The 13,330-nt window shown below is 40.4% G+C and overlaps 1 protein-coding gene across 2 annotated transcripts in view; it reads left to right on the top strand.

The window, feature by feature from the left end:
- ORC2 (origin recognition complex subunit 2) overlaps positions 1–13,314 on the top strand; it is a 59,160-nt gene extending 45,846 nt beyond the window's left edge. For both annotated transcript variants that reach the window (XM_025405011.1, XM_025405012.1), the window contains exons 14-18: positions 2,965–3,111; positions 3,705–3,876; positions 9,498–9,559; positions 10,079–10,197; positions 12,094–13,314. In XM_025405011.1, coding sequence (XP_025260796.1) covers positions 2,965–3,111; positions 3,705–3,876; positions 9,498–9,559; positions 10,079–10,197; positions 12,094–12,180 — 587 coding nt within the window. In that variant the 3' untranslated portion in view covers positions 12,181–13,314. The remainder of the gene's footprint in view (positions 1–2,964; positions 3,112–3,704; positions 3,877–9,497; positions 9,560–10,078; positions 10,198–12,093) is intronic.
- Positions 13,315–13,330: the final 16 nt, after the last annotated feature.

The following is a 13,330-nucleotide window of genomic DNA, read 5'->3' as shown; positions in this document are numbered from 1 at the left end:
TTTTTTTTTTTTGAGACGGAGTCTCACTGTGTCTCCCAGGCTGGAGTGCAGTGGCCGGATCTCAGCTCACTGCAAGCTCCGCCCCCCGGGTTCACGCCATTCTCCCGCCTCAGCCTCCGGAGTAGCTGGGACTACAGGCGCCCGCCACCTCGCCCGGCTAGTTTTTTGTATTTTTAGTAGAGACGGGGTTTCACCATGTTAGCCAGGATGGTCTCGATCTCCTGACCTTGTGATCCACCCGCCTCGGCCTCCCAAAGTGCTGGGATTACAGGCTTGAGCCACCGCGCCCGGCCTGTCTGATATTTTTATATTGTTTAATGTTTTTATAAAACATTATTTCTTGGCTGGACACAGTGGCTGACGCCTGTAATCCCAGCACTTTGAGAGGCCAAGCTGGGTGGGTCACCTGAGGTCAGGAGTTCAAGACCAGCCTGGCCAATATGGTGAAACCCCATCTCTACAAAAATACAAAAAAAATTAGCCAGGCATGGTAGCACGTGCCTGTAGTCCCAGCTACTTGGGAGGCTGAGGCAGGAGAAGTGCTTGAGCCTGGGAGGCAGAGGTTGCAGTGAGCCAAGATCATACCATTGCACTCCAGCCTGGGCAACAGAGTGAGACTCTATCTAAAAATAAATAAATAAATAAAACATTTCTTTATTCTGTGTATATATCATTACATTGGGATAATTTTATATACTAAGATCTCTGATTCTTTTGGTGTGAATGTTTTGGTTATGTGAGTATGTCAGAAAATTGGAAATAGCATTATATAGTCTCTGATAGTTAATTGCCATTTAATAATGACTAAATTAAGAGAAGTACGTGAGAATGCCTAACTGCTTTGATGGATAATTTTATTGATAATGTCAATAATCCTAGCTCTGTTTCCATAGTACTTTTATCTTGTCAATATTCTAGCATGCTCTTTAGTTTTGTCTTCATTTTGTTTCCAACCTGAAAAGCTTTCTGTCCCAAATTTCCTTTCACACTTCTACACCCATTTTACCCACAGTTCTTTATAGAAATGGACAGTATACTTTTTTGTTTTTGGTTTTTTTTTAACACAGTCTTTCTCTCTCACCCAGGCTGGGGATCCAGTGGCACAAACACATTTCACTACATCCTAAACCTCCTGGGCCCAAGTGATCCTCCCAACTCAGCCTCCCCATTAGCTGGGACTACAGGCACACACCATCTGCCTGGCTATTATTAAAATTTTTTGTAGAGATGGAGTCTCACTGTGTTGCCCAGGCTGGTCTCAAACTCCTAGGCCTCAAGGGATCCGCCTGTCTGGGCCTTCCAAAGTGCTGGGATTAACAGACATGAGCCCAGCCATACAATATACATTTTTATACCAACTGTACACATTTGAAAACAGGTAGAGTTGATTCTCATTATTCACAAATTCTATAATAACAAATTTTCCTGCTTGCTAACATTTATTTATAATCCCAAAATCAATACTCTTGGCACTTTTGCAAAGTGAAACATGCACAGAGTGGCAAAAAGTTTGCATTGCCCAATGTACACATTCTAAGCAGAGGTCAAACAAGGCAATGCTTTGCCGTCTTGTTTCAACTCTCATACTATAAACAAGCATCCTTTTCGCAGTCCGTTCAGTGCTATGTTTTTCACATTTTTCTGCTTTTGTGTCGGTGATTTGGCTGTTTAAAATGGCCCCCAAGCATAGTGTTAGAATGCTATCTAGTGTTCCCAAGCACAAGAAGGCTGTGATGTGCCTTGGGGAAAAAATGCCTGTGTATATAAACTTCCTTCAGTTACGAGTTATAGTGTTCTTGACTGTGGGTTCCGTGTTAATGGATCAACAGTGTACCTTAAAAATAAAGTTGCCCTTAAAAGCCAGGCGCGGTGGCTCACACCTGTAATCCCAGCACTTTGGGAGGCCGAGGCAGGTGGATCACTTGAGGTTAGGAGTTTGAGACCAGCCTGGGCAACATGGCGAAACCCTGTCTCAACAAAAAATACAAAAAATTAGTCAGTCCTGGTGGTGCGCATCTGTAATCCCAGCTAGTCAGGAAGCTGAGGTAGGAGAATCGCTTGAACCTGGGAGTTGGAGGTTGCAGTGAGCCAAGATCACACCACTACACTCCAGCCTGGGCAACAGAGCGAGACTCTGTCTCCAAAAAAATAAATAAATAAAAATAAAATTGCCTTTAAACATGTAATCCCAGCACTTTGGGAGGCCGAAGCGGGCAGATCACTTGAGGTCACGAGTTTCAGACCAGCCTGGGCAACATGGTGAAACCTCATCTCAACAAAAAATATAAAAATCAGCTAGGTGTGGTGGTACACGCCTATAGTCCCAGCTACTCGAGAGGCTAAGGTGGGAGGATGGCTTGAGCCCTGGAATGTCGAGGTTGCAGTGAGTTGGGATCTTGCCACTGCACTCTAGCCTGGACAGCAGAGCCAGAACTTGTCTCAAAACACACACACACAAAAAAGCTGCTTTCTGTAGGGCCTGACTTCAGTGCTAATCATGTCTTGTCTATTTTATGAGTAAATGACATATCTTCTCAAATAAATTACATACCCCTAAGCAATCATTATTTTATCCTATACTACTTTAATATATTTTTTAATACCTAGGCATTGTGTGTGGTAGAGGAAATAATCACTGAAATATCACTAAAAATAACAATTGCGGCTGGACATGGTGGCTCACGTCTGTGATCCTAGCACTTTGGGAAGCCAAATTGAGTCCAGGAGTTCAAGACCAACCTGGGCAACTTAGTGAGACCCCGTCTCTACCAAAAAAACAATTAGCCAGGCATGGTGGTGTGCGCCTGTAGTTCCAGGTAGTCGGGAGGCTGAGGTGGGAGGATTGCTTGAGCCCAGGAGTTGGAGGCTGCAGTGAGCTATGATTGTACCACTGCACTCTAGCCTAGGCAACAGAGTGAGACCCTCTAAAAATAATAATAATAATTGGATTTCTTTTCTTTTTAGATTCTTCTTTAGAACTCTTCCTTCTCATCCACAATTTGGATAGCCAGATGTTGAGAGGAGAGAAGAGCCAGCAAATCATTGGTCAGTTGTCATCTTTGCATAACATTTACCTTATAGCATCCATTGACCACCTCAATGCTCCTCTCAGTAAGTTAAGTGTTACTATTTTTCCTTCTAGAGATATCAGTCTTACAAAACATAGTATTAATGTAAATCAGAAAATTTTTACTGTTTTTAGAATGCTTTTCCCCCTTTTACATGTTTAAAAACACAGGTTGCCAAAAATGTGTTCTCAATCTAATTTAGAACATAGTTTTTGGAAATAAAAATTTAGATACTAAATAAGGATGTTTTAGTCTAAAGTTAAATGGAGAGAAAAGACCCAACTATTATTTTGGTCTCCTTCTCTTCTTGTAATATTGCAGCATTTATTTTATGAACTTAATGTATAGACTTTCTGATAATCCTGTAGAAGAAAATGTTAAAACATTTCTAATTTTTTAAAAAGAATGCATTGGTAATGCTTTTAATTTATGCTTAATATAAAAATAAAGGTTCAGATGTTGGTTGAAAATGAAATTAGATTGTGAGTTACTGATTTAGATATGGAAGTGGCAAAAATGAAAAACTTGGGGATTCATTTTTATTTAATCCTTTCTCATTCTTTTGTAAAGTGGAATCTAGTATCATGACAATATGAAAATAATTTGTAATTCTTGTTTTCTTTGATCATGTGCTAGTGTGGGATCATGCAAAGCAGAGTCTTTTTAACTGGCTCTGGTATGAAACTACCACATATAGTCCTTATACTGAAGAAACCTCCTATGAGAACTCTCTTCTGGTGAAGCAGTCTGGATCCCTGCCACTTAGCTCCCTTACTCATGTCTTACGAAGCCTTACCCCTAATGCAAGGTAAGGATGAAAACCATATTTCTTTTTTAAAAACTATACATTTTAAGATATGTACTACTAGGTTTTAATGGTGATACTGAAGTCCCTAGTTAGTTTGAAGGATTAAGAGAAATTATAGTAATAATAGTTACCAGTACTGGATTATGGGGTAGGCAGATAAGTCAACAGCAGTCTGTCATATTGCTCAGTAATAAAGTGAGAGTACCAACTTTTTATTTCTTAATATATTTCGGAATATGAGCACCTGAGTGGTCATAATGGAGAAAAAGCAGACTTTTCATGACTTTTACTTAAATTTTATGGTTATTTTTCATTACATATTGAATATTCTGATCCAGACACTGAGTACTTTATATGCAATACCTCATTTGATCCTAAGGTGGATAGTCAGTAGCACAAAGACTTTGATCCAGATATGTCAGCTCCAAAACATCACTGTATGATGTCTCCAGTCAAGCCCTTACAGCAGCCTAACCAAGAGGCATATCTGAATTAATAAACACAAGCTGATTATAGCATAAGCCAGCAAAAAGTAAATTGCATAATTAGCTGGACTTAGTGGCCCATGCCTGTAATACCAGCACTTTGGGAGGCCAAGGCAGGCAAGTCACTTGAGGTTAGGAGTTCGAGACCAGCCTGGCTGACGTGGTGAAACCCCATCTCTACCAAAAATATAAAAATTAGCCAGGTGTGGTGGCACGCACCTGTAGTCCCAGCTACTCAAGAGACTGAGGCCGGAGAATTGCTTGAACCCAGGAGACAGAGGTGGCAGTGAGCTGAGATTGCACCACTGCACTCCAGCCTGGGCAACAGAGTGAGACTCTGTCTCAAAAAAATAATAAAGAAAGAAATTGCATAATTAGCCTGTTGAAAGAAGCTTTTAGTAACAAACTTTACCCCCTGACAAAAGCATAAAATTATAGAATTATATTTAACAAGATGAAGTGTTGAAAAATAACAACACTGAGAATAGATAATTCTTGCTGAGAATAGATAATTAAGAGCTGGATAGACGAAAAGAAATATTGTGTTCTTGGGTGGATAGATTAACTATTATAAGAGTAGAAATTCTTTCCATGTTAGAAATGTGTTAGACTTGCCAGGCACAGTGGCTCAAGCCTGTAATCCCAACACTATGGGAGGCTAAGGCAGGAGGATTGCTCCAGCTGGGAGCCTGAGACCAGCCTGGGCAACATAGGGACACTCCATCTCCACAAAAAGTTTTAAAAATTAATTGAGTGTGGTGGTGTACACCCATAGTCTCAGCTGGGGAGGCTGAAGGGAGCCAACATCACGCCATTGCACTCTAGCCTGGGTGACAGAGCAAGACCCTGTCTCCAAAAAATAGGTATTAGATCTATAAATTAATCAAAATGTAAATGAATTTTTTTATTTTAAATTTGAAAGAAAATTTAGTTTCCTAAAGAATAAACAGTCGGCTGGGTGTGGTAGCTCACACCTGTAATCCCAGCACTTTGGGAGGCCGAAGCGGGTGGATCACTTGAAGTCAAGAACTCGAGACCAGCCTGGTCAACATGGTGAAACCCTGCCTCTACTAAAAACACAAAAATTAGCCAGACTTAGTGGCGCACACCTGTAATCCCAGCTACTTGGGAGACTGAAGCAGGAGAATCGCTTAAACCCAGGAGGCAGAGGTTGTGGTGAGCCAAGATGGCACCACTGCACTCCAGCCTGGGTGACAGAGTGAGCCTCTGTCTCAAAAAAAAAAAGAAGAAGAAACAAGCAAGTCTAGCAGAGACAATTTCTTTTTTTGTTTTTAAAGAGCAACAAAGGGACACTTGTGGTCAAGATGGCATAATACTTTTCACTCTTTCCTTTCATCCCCTCTTGTTCCAAACACACAGCATAATAGACAAAATTTAAAAATAAATACCCTGGCTCAAAATAGAAACATCTCAATGCAACAGAATGATAAATCAGTGAGCAGAGTTGAAGCCACAGCACAGCTGCATTCTAGGTTTAGAAGCGGCATTGGCAGCCAGGATTTTGACTTATATGGGATGATAGTAGTGTGATGATATATATTGCCCAAACCAGATATTTTCATTTAGGACAAATGCTGAACTGAACAGATGTTCGGTGTAGAAATAAAACCATATAAAACATATAGTGTTCAAATGTATATATCAATATGAATAAAAGTTTTAAATGTGCATGGAAATGAAAAATACCTAATTCAGAATAATTAGGTATTTTTAGGTACTAAAAATAATTTAAAAAAATTAGGTACTAACCCTGGAGAAGAATAAAGGGGAATAGATAGAGGATGGTATACACAGGAACTTTGGGGATATCTTTTTCTTTAACCCCCCCGGAATTTATTTTTCTTTTACTTGTGTGTTTGTGGTGGGGGGATTAACTTTTTGTTGTGAGATGATTATAGATTCAGAAGAAGCTACAAAAATACATGCCGGGAAGTCTCATGTACCCTCCTCCCAAAGCACCAATTTCCACCAACCACCACCATCTCATATAACCACAGTACAGTATCAGAACCAAGAAACTGACATTATTGTAATCCCATCCATCAAGCTTATTTGGATTTTGCTATTATACATGCTGCACGTGTGTGTGTGTGTGTGTGTGTGTAAATTTCTGTGCAGTTTTGTTACCTGTAGCCTTGTATAACTACCTCCATGTATACAGCTGTACCATCACCACAAGACTCAAATGTTGACCCTCAAATGCTAATTTTAATGAATGTTGTTACTCTATAAAGCTGATTTCAACACTGAAGATAAGATTAGCATTGAACTCGGCCGGGCATAGTGGCTCACCCCATAATTTTACTACTTTGGGAGCCTGAGGAGGGAAGATTGCATGAGGCCAGGAGTTTGAGACGAACCTGGGCAACATAGTGAGACCCCATCTCTACAAAAAATAAAAATAAAGCCTTGCATTAATATTGAAATATGCAGGCTGGGTGCGGTGGCTCATGCGTGTAATCTCAGCACTTTGAGACGCTGAAGCAGGCAGATCATTTGAGGTCAGGAGTTCGAGATCAGCCTGGCCAACATGGTGACACCCCGTCTCTACTAAAAATACAAAAATTAGCCCGGCATGGTGGTGCATGCCTGTAATCCAACTACTTGGGAGGCTGAGGAGGGAGAATCGCTTGAACCCAGGAGGTAAAGGTTGCACTGAACTAAGATCACACCACTGCACTCCAGCCTGTGCAACAGAGTGAGACTCTGTCTTTAAAAAAAAGAAAAAAAGGCCGGGCGCGGTGGCCCACACCTGTAATCCCAGCACTCTGGGAGGCCGACGCGGGTGGATCACGAGGTCAGGAGATCAAGACCATCTTGGCTAACACGGTGAAACCCCGTCTCTACCAAAAAATTAGCCAGGCGTGGTGGTGGGCACCTGTGGTCCCAGCTACTTGGGAGGCTGACGCAGGAGAATGGCGTGAACCCGGGAGGCGGAGCTTGCAGTGAGCCGAAATCGCACCACTGCACTCCAGCCTGGGTGACAGAGCGAGACTCCGTCTCAAAAAAATAAAATAAAAATTGAAATAGGCATTAAATGGTTATCTAATGAAATTTTTTGATGGAATTGGGGACAAAGTCTTCATTCAGTTTTGTTATTACTAATAATAAAAGTCCTTAATTGCTGAAGGACTGTTGGAAGTTATTGTGTGTAAAGTTGAGGGTCCATCCATTGTGAGAACTCACAACATTAAATATGGCAATGGCTACTCTAATGCAAGCTTTTTTTTGAGATGGAGTCTCATGGTGTCGCCAAAGCTGGAGTGCAGTGGCGAGATCTCAGCTCATTGCAACCTCCCTCTCCAGGTTTTAAGGCATTTTCATGCCTCAGCGTCCTACAAGTAGCTGGGACTAGAGGTATGCACCACCACACCTGGCTAACTTTTGTATTTTTAGTAGAGATGGAGTTTCACCATGTTGGGCAGGCTGGTCTTGAACTCTTGACCTCAAGTGATCCACCCACCTTGACCCCCAAAGTGCTGGGATTACAGGCATGAGCCACCATGCCCAGTCTAATGCAAGTATTTTTTAGTTTGGCATGCCTCAGTGTCTGTGTGCTGACCTCAGCATTTTCTTATTTGAACTATTTTGAAATTTTGCTTGATTCTGCAAACACCAGTATCATTTAGACTTTACTTGGTATGTGATTGAATAAAAATTTTAACCAAAATTCAGCTCTGGAGTTAGTAGTAGTACCTAGTTAAAAAGTAGTCATTGAGGGCGGGATGCGGTGGCTCACTCCTATAATCCTAGCACTTTGGGAGGCTGAAGTAGGCGGATCACTGGAGGCCAGGAGTTTAAGACCAGCCTGGCCAACATGGTAAAACCTCATCTCTACTAAAAGTATAAAAATTTAGCTGGGTGTGGTGGTGTCCACCTGTAATCCCAACTACTCAGGAGTCTGAGGCATGAAAATCGCTTGAACCTGGGAGGCCAAGATGGCAGTGAGCCAAGATTGCACCACTGCACTCCAACCTGGGCAACAGAGCGAGATCCTGTCTCAAAAAAAAAAGTGTTCATTGAGACGATCCAAAATATGACTATAGTCATTGTTTTCTGGACCTGCATAAAAATGAAAATGCATATAAGTTTTGAATTTTTGGCATACTCAAGGACTGATGGGAGTCTTCGTTTGTGTAACACTGCTTCCAATCCCATAATTCTACCTGGTTCACTCTCCTATGGAAATAATTCAGAATATGAAGAAATAGGTACAGTTTTATTTAGTGCAGAATTATTTCTTCTGTATCCAGTCATCCATTAAGAGTTATTTTTAATCTAAAATTAGAAATAATGTAAACATCCAAACCAATAGGGAAATGGTAAGTTTATGGTACATGGTAGATAAGCAGCTGTTAAAACTTCCTTAAGTTCTTCTTACATATGGCCAAAAAAAAAGAAAAACTTGTTTAGGAGAAGTTTTAAAGATGTGGGAAAAATAAAAAAGTGAAGAAGCAAGGTATAAAGTGCTATATGCAGTATATAAATGTATGAATTTATGGTGTTTCCACCCGCTTCATTCCACAAAGATTTGAGACAACAGCATACCCCATATGATCTCAATACCAAGTGTTAATGGATATTGGATTGATATTTTTCTCTTTAGATGTTATTCTGTATTCCAACTTTTCTACCAAGGCTAACCTAAAAAGTAAGAAAAAAATACTTTCATATTTGTTTTGAGACAGGGTGTCTGTCGCTCAAGTACAGCCTCAAGCTCCCAGGCTCAAGTGATCTTTGCACCTCAGCCTCCCGAGTAGCTGAGACCATGGGCGCATACCACTATGCCTGGCTGATTTTTAAATTTTTTATAGAGACAGAGTCTCACTGTGTTGCCCAGGGTGGTCTCAAACTCCTGGGCTCAAGCAGTTCTCCCACCTCAGTCTCCCAAAGTGCTGAGATTATAGGTGTGAGGCACCACACTCAGCCTATATTTTTCTTTAGAAGAAATAAAAAAGCTTTCTGTTTAAGTAGGCAAGGATATGATATTCCTTGGAGGAACAGAAGATAATGCAGATAGGCCAAGTATTTGACATTTTCTTTGTGTATTTTGCTATTAGTTGTTACCTTTTGATGTTAACGTTTTGGATTTAAATTCTTATTTTTTGTTTTTAGGGGAATTTTCAGGCTACTAATAAAGTACCAGCTGGACAACCAGGATAACCCTTCTTACACTGGTATCCAATATTTATGACATTCAATTGTATAATTTTTGTTTTACCCCATACATTTCCTTTCTCTGGAATTTAATGACAGAAGTGCAGTTTTTCACAGCAGTGAGTAAGTGGTCACTCATGATGGGTATGTCTGCCACATAGCAAATTTTCAAGCAGCTCTACAGATCCACTGCTGAGCAAGGTGTTTGCCAACACAAATTGAAAGACAAACCCAGCTTACTTTAAAAATGTTCTGTGCTAACTATGGATGTGTATCTGCCAATTACATATTTTTTATATTCTAGGCATCTTAGGAGATTGTCTTCCCCTTTGGCAGAAATGATTTCAACAAACATTTTAATAATTGTTCTGCTCTCATGACTGACTTGTTCCTTCTTTAAAAGTCCTATCAATACTTGTTCACTGCTCTGGGATAACATGCAAATAGCACTTTTATTCTGTGTTCTTTTGTATGGGTGTTTGTATATTGGGTCATGTCTTAAGTGCTGACTTATGTTCATATCCTTTTGAACTTGCCAGGCCTTTCTTTTCAAGATTTTTACCAGCAGTGTCGGGAGGCATTCCTCGTCAATAGTGAGCTGACACTCCGGGCCCAGTTAACTGAATTTAGGGACCACAAGCTTATAAGAACAAAGAAGGTAAGACTCCACTGTTGTAGCATTGTATGCCAGGAATAGTCTATATCATTTACTTAAGGATAAGTATACCTTTGACTCAGACCTGATTTTGAAACTGACGTCCCATGTTGGGTCGCAGATTCATTTAGGGGATATGCCATTTGAGTTTGTAGAAAGAGCCGTGGTAGAAGTACCCTGCTTCAGAGCAGAGCAGAGCAGAGCAGAAAACTCCTCATATGTTCTAGTCCAGAGTAATAGGCAATTAGAAACATGGTGTGAGTCAAATAATTCTGTTCTTTGGTTTTTTCCCTATTGCTCATTCATTAATTTGGTCTATATTTATTGAGTATTAACTGCATAGATATTGCACTAAGTATTAGGATACAGTAGTAAGCAAAAACCTGATTGCTTTTCTTATGGAGCTTAAAGTCTAATGGGGGAGATGGACATTAGTCAAGTAATCACATACATAAAATTTTAACTGTAAGGAAGTCCTATGATTAGAAAGTACAGTTCTGAAAGAGTTTATTTAAATAGGTGGATTTGACCTATTTATGGATAGATATCAGAAGAGACCACTGAGCTGAGATCTAAAGGAAGACTAGGAGGCCAGACGTGGTGGCTCACGCCTGTGATCCCAGCACTTTGGGAGGCCAAGGTGGGTAGATCATTTGAGCCCAGGAGTTCGAGACCAGCCTGGCAACACAGCGAGACCCTGTCTACGGGGGGGAAAAAAAAAAAAAAAAAGAGCTGGTTGTGATGGCACACACCTGTAATCCCAGCTGCCCAAGAGGCTGAGGTGGGAGGATCACTTGAGCCTGGGAGATGAAGGCTGCAGTAAGCCATGATCACACCACCGCACTCCAGCTTGGGCAAGAGTGAAACCCTATTTCAAAAAGAACAACACACACACACAGAGAAAGAGCGGCATTTTAGGGAGACAGATGATGAGTTCATGATCTTAATCAGTTTAGACAACTCTGTTTGAGGTTCCTTTGAGATTTCCAGATGGAAATGTCAACTATGCAGTTGGATACCTAGGACAAGAAACCAGAGGAAAGATCTGGGTTGGAGAGAGAAGATTATGATTCTTATGTATTTAGATTATAACTGAAACCAGGCATTGGGGGTACTACCTAAAGGGAGGACATTTAGTGAGAATAGAGAGCTAGGAGGTAAGACCAGAAGTCTGACATTTAACAAGCCAAGTAAAGGATAAGGTGAGAGAAACAGCCAGAGAACTAGGAAGAAAACCAGGATGTGATGTCACAGAAGCCAACAGAAGCATGTTTTAATGCAGAGAAAATAGTCAGCAGTGTCAGATGCTGCTGAGAGGCCAAAAAGATGAAGACTGAGAATGTCTGTGAGATTTAGGAATATAAAATTCCTGATGGTCTAAGCAAACGATGTGATAATGGGAGCAGTAGCTCAGTTGAACTGTGTTGAATGAGGTGTGGAAATGGAGACTGCCATCATAGCCAACTTGCCTGGAGAAGTGCAGAGATAATGTGATAGATGGAGAGGAATGAAGATGTCTAGTGAGGGTTACTGAAAAATTGGACATACTTAAATGTATTAAATATTGAAAAGCCAAAGGGAAGGATCTTGTTGAAAGGAGGAAGAAAGGATAGAGACATCAATAGTGTTAGATTCCGGACAGGGCAGGAAAGTGAAAAATGATCTAAAGCACAATACCCACCCTCTAATTAGTTGTCTTTTCCACTATAAGGCTGTTTAACTGTAACTCCATATATTTAAGTATATATGACTGTGTGCCCTTTTGCCTTAATTTTTATACTTATATATTTAAAATATTACATCAAAGAAATAAATTCATTTTTTCTTTAGCCTCTACAGTAGAAGAGTTCATATACCTCTCATGAATGACTAACGTACAGGTATTCTTAAATCTTTCAGGGAACTGATGGAGTAGAGTATTTATTAATTCCTGTTGATAATGGAACATTGACTGATTTCTTGGAAAAGGAAGAAGAGGAGGCTTGAAGCTTTCCTTTATTCTTGAACCTCCCATGGAAGGGTTGTACCCCAGCTGCCACTCCTCTAGTTGAAAGTGTTGTGTTTACATCTGACATTAAATTATTTTTCCAGCGTACAAGATTTAAATTTGGGAAGGGGTGGGGGATGTCCTCAATTAGAACTTTTGATCGGCCTGGCTGGTACCGTCTAGTACTATGCAGCGGTCCTCAAGTTGGAGAAAATGTGCCTTTCATTCATTACCTCTCTGGAGACTTCTTGCTGGAATGAACAGTGTGCTCAGGGACTATTTGGAACTGGATGTTTTTGAAATATTTTATACTTAGAGATATTCTGAATTTTTTGAGGGCCTTTTAACACTCCCCGAGCTGATTGTTTGCAAGTGTGTTTGTTCCAGAGTGTGGAAGTATCAAGACATGGGCATCACGTAAATTGGCTTTGTTTGCTATTCTGTGTGTCAGAACCAACGAGTGTAATGGAGAAGGCAGGTCATCTCTTACTGTTTCTAAAACAACTTAAAAGGTATAGATTGGGAAGAGGTGGGTGATCCAGCTTTCTCCTTTTGGATTGAGGCTATGTACTTGGTGGGGGCAGGGGAGGGAATATATTATACTACTATTCAGTTGGGATAGTGGGAAAAACAAAGAGTATATAGGGTATCTACCCAGCCTAGAAAGCACAGAACAATACGTCATATATTTGGAACAGTTAATGTCTGTGCCATGACCTTCATGATACCAGTGAGAAGCCAGGCTAGAGAAATAAAATCCTGAATTACATTTTAGTAATTGTTTTCAAGACACAAAAAATAAAACATTTCATTATTCTTGTATATTGACATATTTTTCTTTTCCTGAATAACATGCAGGTGAGTAGCATATTAATGGCTGGCTGTAAATTTAATCTTGATTCCTCTGTCAAGTAGACCTAAAACTCACTGTAAGATATTTCAGTTTTTTCCTTAAAATGATGATTTCAAGCCTCCTAAATATTTGCACGAGACTTTTTTCTTAGGAAAGAAGAAAAGGCTCACCTTGGCTACTGTTGTCAGCTTACAGTCGTCACATACCCCCTGAAATATCCGACACTTGGAAATGAAGTTCTTCCTGAAAATATCACTGCAATAAAATGTGTACTACATCAGCATTTCTCACTCATT

Source organism: Theropithecus gelada, chromosome 12, assembly GCF_003255815.1.
Source record: "Theropithecus gelada isolate Dixy chromosome 12, Tgel_1.0, whole genome shotgun sequence".
Taxonomy (NCBI): Eukaryota; Metazoa; Chordata; class Mammalia; order Primates; family Cercopithecidae; genus Theropithecus; species Theropithecus gelada.
The sequence above is the reverse complement of the archived record's forward strand: the minus strand, read 5'-3'. Positions and strand labels throughout refer to the sequence as shown.